Source organism: Primulina tabacum, chromosome 2 (genome assembly GCF_025594145.1).
Source record: "Primulina tabacum isolate GXHZ01 chromosome 2, ASM2559414v2, whole genome shotgun sequence".
In the NCBI taxonomy this organism is placed as follows: domain Eukaryota; kingdom Viridiplantae; phylum Streptophyta; class Magnoliopsida; order Lamiales; family Gesneriaceae; genus Primulina; species Primulina tabacum.
In genome coordinates this window covers 49,762,162-49,781,081 of record NC_134551.1, presented here as the reverse complement: position 1 = coordinate 49,781,081, position 18,920 = coordinate 49,762,162, and the positions used below count along the sequence as shown (strand labels likewise).

The following is an 18,920-nucleotide window of genomic DNA, read 5'->3' as shown; positions in this document are numbered from 1 at the left end:
TAAAAGTTTTATATATAATTTATTAAAATAGATAAAAGGGTAGCATTTCTCCATTCAAAAGGTCATCTACTTTAATACAAAATATTTACTTGATGTTTATTTAATCATTTTGTTATATTTTTGTTATGCTTATTTTAAATTGTTAGTTTTATTTTAATTATCGAATCTTGATATTTTTAGATATTTTAAAACAATATTTAATTTGTACTAATAATTTATTCTCCAACATAAAATTAATCTATTAATTAAACCATATAAATCGAGTCGAATTAACCGAATCGTAATACAAGAAAATCGAACCAAACAGAAATTAAATGGTTGGGTAATTCGGATTACAAAAATCAATTGAGGCTCAATACCAGCACAAGCTGCTAATTGCTGTACAACAAACACAAAAGCACTGCATATAATAAAATGACAGGGACTTTACTATATTTTACGTTGAAATAAAAAGTGATTTTCGATTCAAGAAAATGGATCCATTGAACTTGAAGTGGAGGTGATATGTGAAATAAGCTCCTCAGCCGTCCATGTTACATCGGAAAGCCGGCCTAGGCAACCAAGAACTCCTTTATCCAAAGGCGACGTAGCAAAATAATCTGATACAAAAAAGAAAAAAATCGAATCCCACTAATATGTGTAGTCTGTTATTTAGACCATATGAAAAAAGTGGAAAGAAAAGGGATTTATGAGGTAACCTGTGCCCTTTGTAAGAGTTAGCAGAGAAAATGAAACAAGAACCCTTTCCTCAAGAGCACTGTCGTGATTCAAGAACTGTATCAACTGTGGCACAAGGATTGAGCATGCTGCATATTGAAGCTCTTTGTCTTCTAGGAGACGGAAGCCACAGCTCATCCAGCAGACAGTCACCAGGCTTGCTCTTGCAAGACATGGGATTCCGCTGCCTATTGAATTCGAGAGTGAAGAAATTAATCTTGTGTTTCCCTTGCTAAGCAACACCATTGCTGCTTTGCTTTGCAAATTTTCCGTCGTTTTATCCTCTTCACCCTGATAATTTGAAGGATTAGATTAGACAAGACTCATTTGCTTAAAAAATAAAGGAAAGAACAAAAAAATGTTGCGGATAGATACCAGGTTTAGGAATCCATGTATATCAGAATCCATTCCATAACATGAAGTTTCACTGTTCTCGTCGAAGCCTGCTGTTCTTAACAGCCATTTCTCCACCTCTGGCTCGCCGGTGTAAGAAAAGTGCCCGCCCAGAATCAACAGTGCCCTTGCTGTCTTCTCCTGCACCCTCTCGTCGAACACCCTACAATCTAGTGCTTTTACAATGGCATCTATTGCCTCTTCTCTGTATATACTACATTCCAAAGGATCACCCTGGAACCATACAAGCAGTTTGCATAAAATAATACTTTACATTCTAATTTTTTTATTAAGATTACCGTGAGCTCACCATAAGATCTAGCTGTAGCAATATCACTGCAATGATGGCACACTCTTGCAGTCGAGCCTTTTGGAGGCATAGCAACAAAATATGCAGTGTGTTTAAGCAGTCCCACCCTTTTGTTAGCGCGCTTAAGGACTCCATTCTTTGTTTTCTCCTGGTATTTCAAAAAATTATGTAAAAGCTGCCCACCACTAAAAAAATAACAACAAAAGGATTTGAGATTTTGACAAACATACCTGTTAAGGCAAAGTGACTCTGTCAGCAACTCAAGAGCACGCCCTTGAGATTTTGTGTGCTTCCCTTGAACTAAGAGTGATAAAATTGTGTCTTTTCTCGAGTTTTTCGCTAAATAGTGTCGACAACTTCCATTGGCTTGAATGCAATAATAAATAACAGAAGCAGCTTCGCTTTTCTCAAAAGTTTTCCCTTCATCCATCCTCCTTACTAATAAACCTAATCCACCAAGTGAAATTAACTGTCTAGCATTCTCGAGATTTTTATCTTCGTTAAAACCGGTTAAGAGTTGGTCTAGGAAGTAATATGCTGCTTCATGAGGGCGGCATTTAACAGCGAATAATGTCTGCACATGGTCACCGAATTCCAAAACTCGAAGAACTAATGGAATCCACTCCGAAGATATCATCTGTTTTGCCTTTGGTTTCACTAGATAAAGCAAAACTGCAGCTTTTAGGAATAGGCTGCCACTTCTCAATAGTCTCAGGGAAACATCAAGCTGTGGATCCGAATTCAATATGAATTGTCTAATTGTTTCACTCTTTGTAGCTAACTCTGCCAAAATTGATATAGCCAGCTCCAATATTTCATCTTCATCGGAAACAAACAGAACTTCCATTATTCCTTGTATAACAGATGGCTGTGACAACGAATTTTCGATTCTAGGATCTCCATGAGAATTTAACCAGTATTTGCTAATAGAGCGAATGGCCATTTCACAATCACTCAAGCTCTCTGAAGAGCAAATAGTGGCAATAACTCGAGTCATGTCACCTGACTCAATATGATTCACAGTTCCATCATTCTTAAATTTCTCATAATTCTTCGGCAAATTAACTCCCTTTAAAAAACACACTACTGGTTCAGTCCGGCAAGCCAAAAACCGGAAATAATCTTTTTTCTTTCTGTCAGACCGTAGCTCAACTTCCTGCATTCGATAACTTGGACTTGAAGACTTTAGCTGAACCATGGCTTTCTTCTGCCAATATGAAGAAGATAGTTATGCACTATATAACTAAGTAACCAAAAGTATCTTCCTAAAATTCAAATATTGTGATGACAGTCATTACTCACATCGTCTTCTAGGCTAATAATATTTTCTTCCTCCGTATCCCAATCGTTTTTCAAAGCTCCATTCCTATTGTCAATGTCAATCGACCTCTCCTTTGGAATGGGGCCAAAGACTTCTTGATATCTATGAGGATTAAAGAAATGGTAAATGCATGCTAATGGACGAAAAAAATTTACTTTAAAAATGGATACAATTGGTGCAAACTCACAGTGATTTATCGCTCAAAGGGAAATGAGAATTAACCGAATCTGCAGATCTCCTTCTTGAACTCGCATTGCTCAGTTTTGAAGGCAAAGGGATTGAAGGAATAGATGGGGCTTGAGCGCCAATTTTGAGCCACTCTTTGTAGTACAGAGCAAACTTCATTGTCCCAGTATCCATCTGATCATTGTATAGCTCGTTCAAAGCTTTAATCTTTTTGTCATTTTGGTCGTAATCGGAAACAGAAAGAAACTCAAGCTCTTTAGTGTACCAAATCTTGAGATGGAGAAGGTGGGGAAGAAAGAAATGCTCCCAAAGTTCCGGAAGCAAGCGTGTTCGAGCAAGAAACGGCGAATCGCAGAAAACCTGCAGCAGGTGCCGAGCTGAAATTCTGTCATTTCTTACGATTTTGTAGACTATCGATAAGTAAAGCTGCGCACAAGCAGAGAGACAAGAATTGGGTGTTCCACAAGTTGAAGCATTATTTCTTGAATTCTTGGGATTCAGCGACGCTACAAAATCAAAAAGTTTGATCGATTTTTGCAAAGAATCTAAATCCATTCCCTTCTTGGCGTCGTATTTCTCAACCAATCTTTCGATGCTCTGAATTCCCAACTCCATGTGAGCAAAAATGTCGTTATCCGAATGTTTCTTCCTCCTCGCGAAGCAAGAATAACACTTTTCTCGTACGCTCTCACGGAAATTCTTGTCTCTCAAATACTGGCCAACGTATCCATTCAAAATTGATATCATAGCTTTAATCGCAACATCATCAATGGCGGGCTCATCTCTCCGAGGAACATTCCCTTCAGATACCGATCTCGTGTAGTTCGATCTTTCGGAACCCGACCCTCCTCTTCTTGACGATAAAACAGAAGAACTCTTGTGTGAAAGTGCCCTCTCAGCTCTCTGTAACGAGGAATCAAAGCTTCTCCTGTCATGGCAGATGTATATAGGCAGTGCAATGGACTCTTCTTGAGCATTAACATCCTTAAACTTCACCTTTTTCGGCGGTTTCCGCAATTTTTGGCGCTGGAACCCCTCTTCGGACAGAAGTTTATGGAGGGATGCCATGGTTTTTGTGACTATTGCAGTGAATATGGGCCTGAAACAATTAGATAACAAAACGACAGAGCTATAGACGAACTCCGTGAGCTGATCGAATGTCGAATAAATAGGACAAGAATGAATTCGCCACGAAAACACACATGTCCAATAGTGTTACTCTTCGCCACCATATCCGAATTTGTTTCATTAGTCGGAACTTCCATTTCAATGAAAATACCAATAACCCGGGATTTTATCCCTTTTAATCATACATTCTCCCGAACTCCAGTGTTTGTGTTGGCGATAACTTGCGCAAGTTCTTGTTTAAAACTCTCAGTTTCTTGCGCGCTCCACCTTCTCTAATATCACTCGAAATCATTTAGGTAGTGTCGGAAGAATTTCAAATCTAGTTTTGTTATTTAAAAAATTAAGACAATAAACTTTAAATTCGACTTCAACATTTTCATGCAGTATTTCGTGTTAATAAATATGAATTTTAAGTTATTATGTTATTTGAAATCTATTTTATTTTATATTACCAACTTGTAAATAAGTGATGTGAAAATTTAATATTTGTAAACAATAAAATTAATCGAAATTTCTTGAATTTCAAATTAATTTATCCAAATATACCCTGAATTATAATCATAATGATTTTAGGTGCGCTTCTAATTATAGTTCAAAGTTTAATCTTTTATGATTTAACATGATAAATTCCGGATGTATATTGATTTTTCCCGCAAACTTTGTCGGGCAAAAAGTGACTTCTCAAATCATGTTTTTTGTGAGGCCTGAGGCCGAAGAGGGCGGGGGGTGATCGCTGGTAATGGATTGTACAGTTGAAGAAGACTTAAAAGATTTGATTGGTACTACTCATATCAAGAAGGTGCATCTTCTTTTCGGTAGCTTATCACATAAGAACTCCAAAATTAAGCGTGCTTGACTTGGGGGAATTTTGGGATGGGTGACCTCCTAGGAAGAAAATTTATTCCCAGGATGCGTGTGAGTGAGGACATAAGCACGCTGAGGAATTTTGGAATGGGTGACCTCCTGGGAAGTTTCTTCTCAAGATGCGTGTGAGTGAAAACATAAGTACGCTGGAAAGATCCGTCTTGATACAGTGAGGATACTCGCCGAATCTGGGGCGTTACATTTTTCATTCATACATTTTCACCATCAACAAAGAAGAAAAACCAACCATCAAAATTGTTTATGGGAAGAGAGGAAATAAATCAATACAAGGGTGAGAAAAATAGTGCGATATTGAGCAAGTGGTGGGTGAAGTATTTGGACAAAGGTAAGTGAATGCGTGGCTGGATATAAAGCTGTGGAGCTCTCAAACTAGTTGGCCATGGGGAAAAAAAATGTAATACCAAAACCAAAATTTGTCTTCAACCTTAATACACTTGAACTGCTAACTCAGTGGAGGGGCCCCGCTTCTTCATTCATCAGATTCCCCATTTCCAAAGTAATCTTCCCTTTCCATGAAAATTCAACACAATTGACTCTTCCAATTTCCATGCTTCTACAATAATTCGATTCTTTCTTTTTCAAGAAAATAATCATTCAAATCGATTGCCCATATTGAGAACTGTAAATGTTTTTCATACTTTTGTTTTGTAATAATCGATTTTCATGCTATTTCTGTGAATAACAATTGGAATGTTACTCTAAATATAGCATAGACTCGAGTCACTCGATCATTACGGTGGTATTATTATTTCCCTGATTTTCGTTGTCCTTTTTTTGTCCCTTCCTCTTGTTTTTTACAGTCCTCTTACCTATTCTCATACATGCATGCATACGTCTAGGTAAGGAAACATGACCTTTCATTGTCCTATCTTATCTAGTAATGAAAAATTGGCTGAAATCAAGCCGAATATGTATAATTTAATGAAATCTCTAACGCAGGCCCAATATTTCAAGCAATGGAGCCGAGCCTTCCACGGCCCACTTATATTGCAATTTTGGACTTGGGTGGCAGCGGCTAAAAAAATTTAAAGTAACATTTTTTAAAAGAGGTATTAGTATCCACCGTATAGAAATATACCTAGTCAAAGGTTAGGTATGATCCCGACCCAAACTGGAGCTGACCGACCCGTTAACGGGTTAACGGGTTTGACTCGGAACCGCGACCGAAACAGTCCGAAGACGGACTGAGGCGGTTTGTTTCAACCTACCCGTGCAGGCAGTGCCTGCACGGGCTATGAACGGCCCGGATCACTCATGTGCTATGAACGGCCCGGATCACTCCACATGAGTGATCCGGGCCCACCTCCCTGTAAAAAAAAAAATAAAAATTGGCTCGAAAAAATCCGAGCCGTTGGATCGACCCCTGCAGGCAGTGCCCGCAGGGGTAGGATCGACCGAACCAACTGAGGCAATCTGATTCCGATTTACGGTTAAAAAAAAAAAAAAGAACTGTGACCCGTCTGGTTGGATGGGTCTACATAGCGGGTCATGTAATAATTTTTTTTAAGCAAATTTATTTTTTTCTATTTTTCTCTTATAAAGACCCCTCATCCTTTCATTTTTTTCATACAATTTTCTCTGAATCTATAATTCACAATTCTTTATTGATTCTCAAAATATCATGTCTATGTTATTAGTTTATGTAAATTGTAGTTTTATTTTTATTATTACTTCAATTTCATATTTATACGATCACAAATGGCTGGAGCGGGATCATGTTGTAGGAGTGGAAAAAGAAAAGGAAAAAAAAAGTGTATCATTTCACTCGAGCTCGAGCATTGCTATAATCTTTCATTCAATGTCGATGGCTATAATCTTTATTTTTCCGATGAAAACATCAAGAAAGAGAAAAAGAGGCTCAACAAACACATCAGCATCGATCAAAGTAAAGAAAGTATGAGCAATGTGATGATGCCTAAAAGTAAAACTCGAACGGTGCATCGCCCAAAATATAATATATTCACCAAACATTTCAAAAAGGTGATGCTTTCCTCTGCTGATATGGAAGCCAAATGAAAATATTGTTCGAAAACTTACAAATTTCAACAAAGATGTGGTTATGAAACTTTAACGCGATATGTCGAGAAAAATAATCCCGTGAAAATTGGTATTGATCGTTCTCAAACTCGAATTCCGACATTTACTTCTCATCCGGGTAACATTTTTTTTTATTTTCCGAGACTAAATTTAAAGAAGAAACAACTAAGTTTTGTGCATTTGAACAATTTTCTTTTAGTTTAGTGATAAATTATTTTCTGAAAATCGACTTTCTATAAGTACAGATCTTTCTATTAGAAGTATCCCACGAAATACACTCAACGCATATTTAAAAACTTAGTCGTTGAACAAAAAAATTATTAAAAATTTTTTTGGTTTAAATAATAAAGTTCCTTCGTGTGTCGCATAATTTGAGTTATAATTGGCAAAATTATTCATATATGGGTACTTTCATGTCATTGGATTGACAATTCTTAAGACAATAAAAAATATTGCTTACCTATATATATATGTTTGAAAGAAACACACATGACACAAAATATTTATCAACTTATATTTATTATTTCAGAGGAATATGATCTAACTTCTTTTTTCAAATTTTTTAATAATACTAGTCAAATGCTTCTAGTATTAACGAGTTTATTGAAATATGTAAACATCACTAGATGGTAAACTTTTTGTAACGTCCCGAGAATTTGAAGGGTCACGTAAACCACATGCATGCAAATTGTTAAATTTCTTTGGTATTTTATTAAATTATTTTTAAAGTTTTGAATGCATTTTTATTTCGTTAATTTGTGTTTAAATATTTTTATGCATTTTATGCATAATTCATGCATGGTAGAATTTAATTCATGAAATTTTAAAGGTTCATTCATTAAAAATTTTTAAGTTTCATTTCGCGCTCGAACGAGGACGGAGACCGGAGAATTTTCAGGAAAAATTATTTTATTACATGATTAATTTTTATTAACTAATATAAGGTGTTTTAAATGTATTTTTTCAAGAAATGGGATTTTATTGGGTATTTTTACCCGTGGGATTTTTTTTTATCCGGTACGTAAATTTTATCGTATCGGCGGATTTTTTGAAGGTTCGGAGAATAATTTCAAAATTTTTCCAAAACGAAATATTTTTCGGGAGTATGTTTGGATTTAATGGGCCTACTTTTAATCTTATTGGGCTTAAAACTTTTTTTATTTTAATTGAGGCCTATTAGTGTATAATTTAATTAACCTAAACTACACTTAAACTAAACCTAAACCTACCCTGCACCAATTATTCTATATCAACCGGACACCCCTCTTTCTCCTTCAGCATTTCATGTGGGTTTTCAGCATCTCCATGGATGCAACTCTCGGCCACTTCAATTCTTGCAACGGATAATTCTACCGGCGCTCGTTCTTCAATCTCCTCGCTTCTATAACATCTAAGGCACGCATTGTATCATTATTTCTGCATCATTCACGTCGTAATATGCTGTCATGTGTGTATTATTTATGCTTGGCTCGGTATTTTCATGACAAATTCTCATGGCTTTGGTTTTCATGATTTAAGTTTGCATCTTCTTGGCATCTCACGTTTTTTTTAAGGGTTGCAAGGGGACTGCCGATCTGTGGTTTTGTGGGTGATCTTGCTGTGTTTAAGGTGAAATGTTGAAGGAAGTCTATGGAACACTCGGCTATGGGTGAAGGCCGATGGCTTCATGCGTGTGGCTAGGGAAGGGCACGGTTTTGGGGTAGATTAAGTGCAAGGGCTGAACCAGCAACTCGAGGACTGATCTGAGCCATGGACTCGACTCTTGAGGGTCTGAGTCAAGACCTGGAGAGGTTCAAGACCTACTGGAACGATCCACAAAGTCGATCGAGCTGCGGGTAGGAGGTTTGGTCGCATGGTGCGCTTGAGGTGATAGGCGATCGTGCGAGTTGTGCTTCTTGCATGAGGGTGTAGCCGTGGTTCCTTTGGGTTCAGTAGAGTCCTGGTGTGGTCTAGGAGAGGTGAGTCAAGAGCTGGAAGGGCGTGGTGGGCTAGGAACGAAACAATGGGTAGTTAGCTCACTAAGGATGAGGCGCCTTGTGCTGTGATTTTCAGCAGCATACAGCAGGGTTCTTAGAGTTCTAAGGGGTTTGAATTGGGTGGATTCATGTCTGGTATGATGTTAGTAGTGGACCATAGGCACTTGGACGAGGGATAAGCTTGGTCCTTGGAGATATAGCTTCATTGGGAGAAGGTGCGATTTCGTTCGGGTTCTACGTATTGGGTTGTATAGAAGCATCACGCTTTGGTGTGGCTTAGTTTAGAAGGTCCCTTACGGTCTTAAAGATGAGATTTAAAGTTTGGACATGGATGATAGGAGGTGGACCGAATTATTAAGGGTGGGAGCCATGTGTGGTTTGTTGATTGCACCAAAAAAAGGGGTGGTGGCTGAGGTTTTAAATGATAGGGGGTAGTGGCCGAAAGCTTATGGATTTAAGGACATAAGTTTTGTAGTAAATGGTTGGTTTAAGTTATGTTTCAAGATGGGGAAATTTTGGTTAAATTTCGAGTCGATTCGGGTTAAAACCGGGACACCGGTCCAAGTTTTAAAACAATTAGGTTAAGTTATGAAATGAACTCGAGTTTACGTCTAGAGATACTTTTAAATATGTTTTGGGATATTTTAAGGAGTTTGGTAAGCTTCGGGTCAATTTTAGAGGTCCAGGGGTGAAATGATAATTTTTGGGTTCCCAAAGGCAAAATGGTCATTTTGCACCTGGGGTGAGATGTTGATCCTGGCAGCGCCCTGAGCACAAATTCATGATATTTTAAATGTTCACGCATCATGATTCACGATTTTTAAGATTTTATAAAAATATACGTTGCATGCTTGAATTTAAAGGAAATTGCATTTATACATGAATTTTATAAGTGATGAAAATGATAATGTTTTGAATGACGGGAATTAGTTGTGGCTATCGAAGTATATCTAAATGTTTAAGACGTATATGTAAATGCTGATGATGATGATGAGGCCTAGGCACAGTGGATGGGTAATCCTGTCACTGATGTCCGACAGCTGCCGGGTACCACGGTTCTATGTATGATGGATCCATCGTAAATGATGAATGATGTACGATAGTCACCTCTAATGAACTGAATTCACCAATGATAAATGATGAAAGATAAATGATGAACGATGAATGATAAATGATGAATGATGAACGATGAATGATGAATGATTAATGATAAACGATGAATGATGAATGATGATTAACGATGAGCTGTTTTGACACGTCATGATTTTACACGACACGTTTATGTTCATGTTTTAAAGTTCATGAAAGGTATGTTGGCATATGATTTTACACGACACGTTTATGTTCATGTTCTAAAGTTCATGAAAGGTATATTGGCATATGATTTTACACGACACGTTTACGTATATGATGACATGACATGTTTTAATACGATATTATTTTACACGACACGTTTATGTATATGATAACATGAGATGACATGTTTTGACACGTATATGATGATATGAGATGACATGATTTGACACGACATGATTTTATACGACATGTTTTAAAGTTCATGAAAGGTATGTTGGCATTATGATTTTACACAACACGTTTACGTTATGCTTTTAAGTTCATGAAAGTTATGTTGAGTATGATATTTTTCACTGCTGTGTGCTATGTATATGTACTTGTTATTCCTGGTACAGGCGTGTTGAGTTTATAGACTCACTAGGCGTGTGTGATGCAGGTGAGCTAAATGGTGAGGAAACTGGAGGTGCCGAACTCTGAGTAGGCAGACTTGGTGGGGTGACACGACCCGAGGACCACATGTTTTCCGCATTACGATTTATGAGATTTAGAGGAAATGAATATTTTCATACGTTGATGAGTTTAAGATTTTTACTCGTTTATATTTACGTATGATTTTGGATGAGTTTGATTAATTTAAAATGCACTATTTTTACGGTAAGATAATTACAATTATTTTAAATGTTATTTCGAAAATGTGAGCTTTAAAAAAATATATATTTCCGCATTTTTAAAAATGAGCGAGACGTTTCATTTTTCATATTAGATGTAAATGTCATATTTTAAATTTGTGTGTTCAAGATGAACTAAAAAACATATTCAATCAATTAAGACCGCAATTCATTATTTATGGATACATCCCTTTTTATGAAACAATGGGGAAAATTTTGCAAAATAAATCGTACGAGGCCTAAACGGTTTGCAAGAGACGTTCCAATGCGTTAGAATTTAGCATATAAATTGTTATTACCATCTATTGAATATATATATTTATTATATATATTTTTTCATCAACATGTTTAAACTTGTGATATTTAATTTTTTTCGAATCAATGGAACATATGCACTAATATTTGTAAAATTTCGAAAAAATTTAATAATGTTAAAAACCAATTATCTAATACTTATTTTCTTACTTATCGTTTAGTTTTAATACATTGTTGCAACATTGTATGTATTTTTAGTGAACAATTTAAATATAGCGATGTTATTTTAGTTCAATGTATTTATTTCATGCAACAAAATAAGAAAAATATTTAAAAAATCCCTAAAATATTTTTATGTGCTTTTGTTTTAGATCATATACTTAAATTAGATGATTTACAAGAAATGTTAACATTATATTATGATTCTTTAGACCTTATTATGGAAGCCTTTCATAATATTTCATTGATTTTTTTTATATTAAAACTCATTTCGCGATATTCTTTAGACCCTAATATGGAAACGTTCAATGGTTGCATTGCAGTGGAACAAGTTCTAAGTATTGGAGAAAATATATTGGATGAGAGACTTTCTAGCTTAAGACCAAAAAATTTGGAAGATGATATTTGTTCAATGATTGGTCAAAATCCGCTAGCCGAACGCAACATATTAAAAGTGATGAAGAATATCAAGATGAAACTGAGAGAATATTCGGAACGACGACAGAAAATGCGAGCGAATGTGATTGAGTATAATGAAATGTAATATATTTTTTTATATAAGATGTTAAAAGTTGATGGGCGCAAATAAAGAAGATTTTAGATTTACGTGAAGGACGCGTTAGGGCGGTATATTTTACCTACCCAGTGCTACCCTCTTTAGGTATGCAGACTGCAACACCAAGGACCTCGCAACAGGATAATAAAAATTGATCGTCCTAATACCATCATAGTGCGACCAGATATTTTTTTAAAAAAAGGTTGGTCTGGACCTCGACCCGGACTCAGACTTGGACCAAAAATAAGTGCCCTGATTTTTGTTAACCCAAACATTATTAATATTATTACTGATACCAATTACCAATTATAGTCTATAGAAGTACAAAGCTTAAGAATGATTCAAGATAAAAATATTTAAAATCTCTAAATTTATATGTAGTAATATATTGTTTATAAATATTTTTGTGAAATTGTCTTATATGTCTATTTATGTGAGACGTGGATCTTTTATCCAATCAGATTTATGAAAAATATTTTTTTTGCTAAAAAAAATTATTTATATAATAAATATGAATCAGATCGATTAGTCCGACTTAATATTGATACGTAAGTAAACATTAATAAGAGACGTACTCTGTATTATCGATATGCGATTAGCCACAAAAGGTATGAATAGACGTAGAAAATTAAAAAAGACAACAAAAATTTCAAAGTTATAGACATGTTTCAAGAATTGATTGCACAATAAACATTGACGTCCTTACAAAATAATTAATATATATATATATGTATGTATATGTATAAGGACATTTTGACGGCCACTTTTTTGACCCAATAAAAGTCGTGAAATAATTTTTTTTAAAAAAAATAGCCTAAAATATACGCAGGAAATGGAATAATAACAAAATAATACGATGATAATGGATGACGTGAGCAAAGCAATCAGTGAGGCATGATATCATCGAAAACGTCACCCAAACTACTTCATCTGCACACCGTCACGCGGCCGACGACGTTTTCGTCCTTGCCCAAAATCCAAGAAATATATATTATTATGATAATAATTATTGCTTCCAAATTGAAAGTCTCTGTTTTCTTACCAAGACTAAATTCTCGGTATTTACGCCCTTGAACGTGAATATTTTAGACTCACTGTGTGCAATTCTGGAACAATTTTCATGTAAAATTAAGAAAAATAGCTCTTAAATCTGAACAAATATTTTTTTTAAAAAAAAATTGTCACGTGAATAATTTAATGTGCCGTATATATATATATATATATATATATATATTATATAAAGGTAACATTGGTAAAAAAACGAACTTTCGTTTCGATTGATTCCATCAAGAAACTTCAATTAAGCTAACGTGGGACCATCTTCGCTCAACTGTGTTTTTTCTTCGATCCGACGCCTCTTCTTCTCTTCGGTGTTGTTTGGATCCAGTTCAATTATCAGCTTCTGACTTTAAAATTCCAGGAATTTCTCTTGGACTTATTGTTGGTTAATCCGTTTACTCTTCATAGAGGTAGGTGGTGACGCTTGGAAAAACGAGCAGTTCCGCACGTTTTGATGGCGTATTTGTTGTTATTATGAGGTTATTTACTTGGAATTTTAATGGGTTAGTTATGTTTTTGATATGAGAGGCCGGGAACCCTGAATATTAAATCATTTACTGTTGTGTTATTTACTTTAGAAAAGCTTCTGCATGATTTCTTGACAAGACTAAGCAAGATTTTGTTGTAATTAGGTGTTAACAGTTTGCTTAGCTGATCTCCATGGGGTATTTCATCAGAACTTTGCACGCTTTTGATCTTTCTTCTGGTACGTGATGGTACATATAATTAAGGAAGATTAAACTTCACCTCTGAGAAAAGATTCTGTTGTGATGGAGAATTTTGCTGAACCATCATCATCCATCAGTTTTACATCATCTTCTCATCTATCCAGTGCGTCTGTAACTAATAAAGTGTATACCTCTGGTGGATCGGAGACTGGGCCGAATCCTGATGTCATCAGTTTGAGTAAGCTAAGTTGTAACTTGGAGCCACTTTTAGGCGATTTCGGTAGCCATTACAGCGACGCGGATATTGTGGTAGAAGGCAATAGTGTTGCCATTCACAAATGTATATTAGCTGCTAGGAGTAAGTTCTTTGATGATCTTTTAAGAAAAGAAAAGAAGTCCAAGTATTGCATGACCGATTTCTTGCCTTATGGCAAGGTGGGATATGAGGCTTTTATAATCTTCTTGAGCTATTTGTATACGGGTAAGCTTAAGCCCTCACCTCTAGAGGTATCAACTTGTGTTGAAAAGACATGCTTGCACGATGCCTGCAGACCTGCTATCGACTTTGCTGTTGAATTGATGTACGCCTCATCTATTTTTCAGGTTTCGGAACTTGTCTCACTGTTTCAGGTATAACTATTAGCTCTATGCTTCAACTCCTTTAAATTTTTGTTGTGTATATGGAATGATAACTGAAATGTGACCTTAGCATTTTTAAAAATATATGAGTTGTCTCGTTATAATCAGCAAAACGTTAAATCGTATATTTTTATTATTGAATGATGGAGCACACAGGAGAAATTTTCTTCATGGTGGACTATAAGATAGTTTCTAAAACTTGATTGCAGCGTCGACTTCTTAACTTGGTTGGCAAGGCTGTAGTAGAAGATGTCATCCCAATTCTTGTGGTGGCCTTCCATTGTCAAATAAGTCAACTCCTCTCTCAGTGTGTCCATAGAGTAGCTCGATCCAACCTCGGAACTATACAAATCGAGAAACAGATCCCATCCAAAATTGCAGAAGATATTATATCGATGCGCCGTAGTTCTCTTTCTAAAAAGGAAAATAATGTGGCAAACGGGGATGCATTGCGGGAGAAGAGTGTTAAGAGAATACACAAGGCATTGGACTCGGATGATATTGAACTCGTCAGACTTCTCCTTACAGAGTCGGATATAACCCTAGATGAGTCTTACGCTCTCCACTATGCTGTTGCTTACTGTGATCCCAAGATAGTATCGGAGGTTCTTAGCCTTGGTCTTGCTGATGTCAACCTACGGAATGCGCATGGGAATACGGTACTTCATGTCGCTGCTAGGCGAAAAGAACCATCAATCATAGTGTCCCTTCTGAACAAGGGGGCAAGTATATCAGACTTGACGATAGAGGGACAAGATGCTGTTAGTATTTGTAGGAGACGGACACGCCCAAAGGATTACGAGATGAAAAGAGAGCAAGGACAGGAAGCGAATAAAGATTGGATGTGCATAGATATTTTGGAGAGGGAAATGCGGAGGAATCCGATATCTGGGGATGCATGGGTCTTCTCTCTAGAAATGGTTGATGATCTCCATATGAAATTGCTCTGCCTTGAAGACAGAGGTAACTTTTGACGAGTTATTTTTTGTTCAAAACCACTGCATTGATTTATTAATGTCCCATTCTTTTGCTTTGTGTCTCACAGTGTTCTTTGCTTTGTACTTGACAGTGGCGTTTGCACGAATGTTTTTCCCGACCGAAGCTAAGCTAGCTATGGAAATAGCACATGCTGAGACATCTGAGCTTGCTGGTCTTTTGTCATCAAGAGGTTCGAATGGGAACTTGGTGGAAGTCGATTTGAATGAGACACCCATTAACCAGAACAAGAGGATCCTTTCGAGAATAGATACTCTCTCCAGAACAGGTATAAATTGCTTGATTTTTTCTCATCTCGAGGTGATTTGGTACAGGCATGATAGATTTTAGCTGCTGAAAGTTTTCTTGAATTTGATAATATCTTTACCGCGGAGAAGTGCAGCGAGGTAGGCAGTTTATACAACTGTTTGAATTCTTGAAGACGATTTTCCTCGGATTCCTGCAACTGTAATTTAGTTTAGTTGTATATGTTGGTCTTTAGGATCAATAATACAATGAAGCAATGCCGCCCTCAACCTATCTCTAGAGAGCTCATGTATGGGTTTTTGCTAACAAAATTTAGCGTCAGTTCAATTGGGCAGGCGCTATTTTCCTCATTGCTCCCAGGTACTGGATAAGTTTATGGAGGATGACTTACCGGACATAGTCTACCTCGAAAAGGGCACCTCGGAGGAGCAAAGAACGAAGCGCATGCGTTTCATGGAACTCAAAGATGAAGTGCATAGAGCATTCAGCAAGGACAAAGCTGACCTGCACCGCTCTGGCTTTTGTTCGTCATCATCTTCATTACGTTACAAAGCCCGTAAACACTAAAGGATGCCTCTTTGCCAAGCCTCCAAAGATCATTGAAATAATGCTAGGGTCTTATTGCGTATCTGTTTTCGAAACTTTTTTTTTGTCTCCAGTTCAACGCAGCAAGAGGGGGCTCTATCACAAACTTACAAAATTTGTGTTTGAATAATTGTAATTTCTGATGTATCCTTGTTTAAATTTAGGAATGAAATTCTAGAATCTTTGGGGAAATTTTCTATAAAAGTTCTCATCCGTAGAGAATAAATTTCTCTTGTAATAAATAGACAAGTAATGTATTTCTTTAGTTCAGCAACAACGTGAAATATGTAAGAAGGATCCAAGACTTGATTCAACATGAATTTTTAAAATGGAGGAATAAGTGGAAAAAATTGACTGCTGGATTATTTCAGAAGATTTTAAGCGCTGTAGAACTGGGAACAACCACCAATAATCTCAGCTAGAGGCCAAAGATTTTTTCAAATTTTCCCACATACAAGGACCTTCTGGATGTACAATCACAAAATATTTTACAAATCGTGCCTCTGAACTAGCAAGAAGTGTTCCCACAGATAAAGTGGGCTTTGCAGCACCTTTTTCCCTAAGCCATGCATACATAGAAAATCTCATAATAATTCTCTCCATATCATAGCACAGGTATGACGGAAAAGTCACAATAGAATCCACTGGGTACCCCAAGTAGTTTTTCAAACAGTTGATCTTTTTCTCTAGAACATCTTTGGTCTGGTTTAGAAGTGTCGGGGCCTGTTTCACCATTGATGATACGGCGTTGAAGTCCAAACCAGCTTGCACCAAGCAATCAAATCTCTCCTGCAACTGGTCTCCCCTGCCTCGGAACCGTTTAAGAGCTTTCACCATCTCATCGGAATTTTCTGCATAACCAATTCTGAGTAAAAAGTCTTTCTTCTCAAAATAGTTGTTTGGATTTCTGGCACTCACTTGCTCAGCACTGGGGATCTTTGACTTGAGAGCATAATTGAAAAATGTTGAAGGGTCCTCCCTTAAAGTTTGACATAAAGTATACTTATCACCATCGAAAATCCTCAATACGGTCTTTGGTCCTTTCAGAGACTGTGAACCCAATAGTTTCATGTGCTTGGATAAAATCAGGGAAATGTTTTCTGGTTCCATCCCAATCTCAAAAAGGAAATGCAATACCTTCCAGAAATTCTTGGCACGCTTTCTAGACAGCATCTGAGGATTCTTCAGGAATAAAGCATAAACCTCGTTCATGTTAAGGCCTAATTTAAGCAGTGCACCAACGAATACGTAGACTTGTTTCCCAGATCCTTCAACTAGTAGGTAAGTATTTTCACTTAAAAGGACTCCCAATTGGGCATCACCATAACCTACTTCACTAAGAAAACACATTGTGTCAAGAAATCGATTCCAATTGTATTTATTCTTGCTTGATAAATACCCTCCAATCCAGTCTTCCTCAAAGCCCAGCGCTTTTAATTTCTCAATAGTTCCAATAAATGCATTGTTATCATTGCCCAGCAAAAGCACAGGACTACAACTAACAAGCTTTATGACAGTTGATCTACACAACCCCAATTGCTCGAAAGTTCGCAATTTCATATCTAACACGCCATGTTCAAACCTCAAGATCTCATCTGCTTCCTTGCACATCCTTCCTATGTTAATCCGAGGGATCCCGTAATTACAAAGTGCATGATAGTTATCAAGCAGGACTTGATCATCACTCAGAAATATCAAGCCCCGAGGAAGAAGGGGTGTATATTCTGTCTGTCTCAAGCCCAGACTCTCAAAGAAAGGCTCAAACTCGTTAATGGGGTGGTACCTGAAAAATTTTAACAATGCTCTTGAGACATCTTGATCCCTTTCAACACGGGTGATAAGTTCTTGAAGGAACTGAGGAGAATTCTTGCTAATGTGCTCAGCATCCAGGAAGCCGTATCCCCGGGTGCAATGCAAGTAATCAAAAAGTGCAGCCTGAGCATCAGTAACAGCAAACCTTGGAGTTCGTTCAACAGAAACATATTTTCGAGACCGCACTACGGCTTTGTTAATAGGAAACTCGAGACCTTTTAAGGTAGGTTTCAAAGCATGGAATTGATGGATTCTTGCTAACTTATGAGATAATGGGATGTGCAAAAAAGAATGATTTTTTTCAGTTAAATCAGGGGACAGGAAGCGATTATCAGAGAGGGAAATCATTTCTGAAAAAACCCTTCTGCCAGTTCTTCGAACTAACATGGATATTCAAGACCTCAGCCAGCGATACCTTGAACGATGATTGGATTAATTCAAAATAAGCAGAAGAAACCCGAATCACAAAAACAAAAATCTAAAATAACAACTGAGATATAGAAATCTGCAACTTTACGCTCAAAAGAGAAACATATAAACCTGATACGACCAGAAACATAAATTTAGAGCATTTGATTTGAATGAACACCAATCCGTCAGATTAAGTGAGTTCGGTTGTGCGATTTGATGGTATTCCCCATTGATAATTCATGTTCCAATAGGTTGATGTTCAATTAGGGTTTTGCTGTTATGATCTCAAACCTTAGGAATGGGGTTTTAGCTCTCTCCTGTAAGGCCGTATGGACTGCAGTATATACAAATAGTACACCACTCAATTATCCATCCATGGGCTTATAAGGCCCAATACGACTGCCTATCCCTGTGAGGCCCAATTTGAATCCAACAAGTCTGTTAGATGTCGGTCCGAATAATGTGATTTGCATTCCGCTACACTTCATTTATTTGACACTCGTATTTTTTGAAATGTATTGATTTTTGGCAAAAACTTGTGTGAGACAGTTTCACGG

General features: G+C 36.8%; 3 protein-coding genes across 7 annotated transcripts; 1 reads left to right on the top strand and 2 right to left on the bottom strand.

Moving 5' to 3' along the window:
• Window positions 1-285: 285 nt before the first annotated feature.
• Window positions 286-4,351, bottom strand: LOC142535008 (putative E3 ubiquitin-protein ligase LIN). 2 transcript variants are annotated; one of them, XM_075641662.1, is made up of 7 exons: window positions 2,929-4,351; window positions 2,723-2,843; window positions 1,651-2,627; window positions 1,421-1,565; window positions 1,093-1,344; window positions 699-1,008; window positions 286-599 (listed from the first exon to the last, which is right to left on the bottom strand). In XM_075641662.1, exons 1-7 carry the CDS (start codon window positions 3,993-3,995, stop codon window positions 466-468), a joined length of 3,006 nt encoding a protein of 1,001 aa, XP_075497777.1. In that variant the 5' UTR covers window positions 3,996-4,351; the 3' UTR covers window positions 286-465. The 2 variants fall into 2 exon arrangements, with proteins under 2 accessions (XP_075497777.1, XP_075497774.1); XM_075641659.1 differs by having other exon boundaries at window positions 287-599; window positions 1,421-1,568; window positions 2,929-4,350.
• Window positions 4,352-13,187: 8,836 nt separating this feature from the next.
• LOC142534984 (BTB/POZ domain and ankyrin repeat-containing protein NPR1-like) lies at window positions 13,188-16,397 on the top strand. Of its 4 annotated transcripts, none has more exons than XM_075641648.1 (5): window positions 13,188-13,416; window positions 13,639-14,304; window positions 14,523-15,276; window positions 15,383-15,577; window positions 15,878-16,397. In XM_075641648.1, the coding sequence occupies exons 2-5, from the start codon at window positions 13,777-13,779 to the stop codon at window positions 16,120-16,122; spliced, it is 1,722 nt and encodes a 573-aa protein (XP_075497763.1). In that variant the 5' UTR covers window positions 13,188-13,416; window positions 13,639-13,776; the 3' UTR covers window positions 16,123-16,397. The 4 variants fall into 4 exon arrangements, with proteins under 4 accessions (XP_075497763.1, XP_075497768.1, XP_075497758.1 ...); XM_075641653.1 differs by having other exon boundaries at window positions 13,196-13,420; XM_075641643.1 differs by having other exon boundaries at window positions 13,196-13,485.
• Window positions 16,217-18,683, bottom strand: LOC142534975 (transcription termination factor MTEF18, mitochondrial-like). Its single transcript, XM_075641627.1, has 2 exons — window positions 18,493-18,683; window positions 16,217-18,367 (listed from the first exon to the last, which is right to left on the bottom strand). Exon 2 carries the CDS (start codon window positions 18,337-18,339, stop codon window positions 16,555-16,557), a length of 1,785 nt encoding a protein of 594 aa, XP_075497742.1. The 5' UTR covers window positions 18,340-18,367; window positions 18,493-18,683; the 3' UTR covers window positions 16,217-16,554.
• Window positions 18,684-18,920: the final 237 nt, after the last annotated feature.

What these genes read in the sequence shown, in the direction of transcription:
- LOC142535008 (XM_075641659.1), bottom strand. Translation starts at nt 3,995, where the DNA reads ATGGCATCCCTCCATAAACTTCTGTCCGAAGAGGGGTTCCAGCGCCAA. An exon ending in TGCTACAGCTAGATCTTATG is followed by an intron (nt 1,345 to 1,420) that starts GTGAGCTCACGG and finishes GTATGGTTCCAG; the next exon opens with GGTGATCCTTTGGAATGTAG. An exon ending in AACTCTTACAAAGGGCACAG is followed by an intron (nt 600 to 698) that starts GTTACCTCATAA and finishes TTTTTGTATCAG; the next exon opens with ATTATTTTGCTACGTCGCCT.
- LOC142534984 (XM_075641648.1), top strand. Translation starts at nt 13,777, where the DNA reads ATGGAGAATTTTGCTGAACCATCATCATCCATCAGTTTTACATCATCT. An exon ending in AACTTGTCTCACTGTTTCAG is followed by an intron (nt 14,305 to 14,522) that starts GTATAACTATTA and finishes ACTTGATTGCAG; the next exon opens with CGTCGACTTCTTAACTTGGT. An exon ending in AGATACTCTCTCCAGAACAG is followed by an intron (nt 15,578 to 15,877) that starts GTATAAATTGCT and finishes ATTTAGCGTCAG; the next exon opens with TTCAATTGGGCAGGCGCTAT.
- LOC142534975 (XM_075641627.1), bottom strand. Translation starts at nt 18,339, where the DNA reads ATGTTAGTTCGAAGAACTGGCAGAAGGGTTTTTTCAGAAATGATTTCC.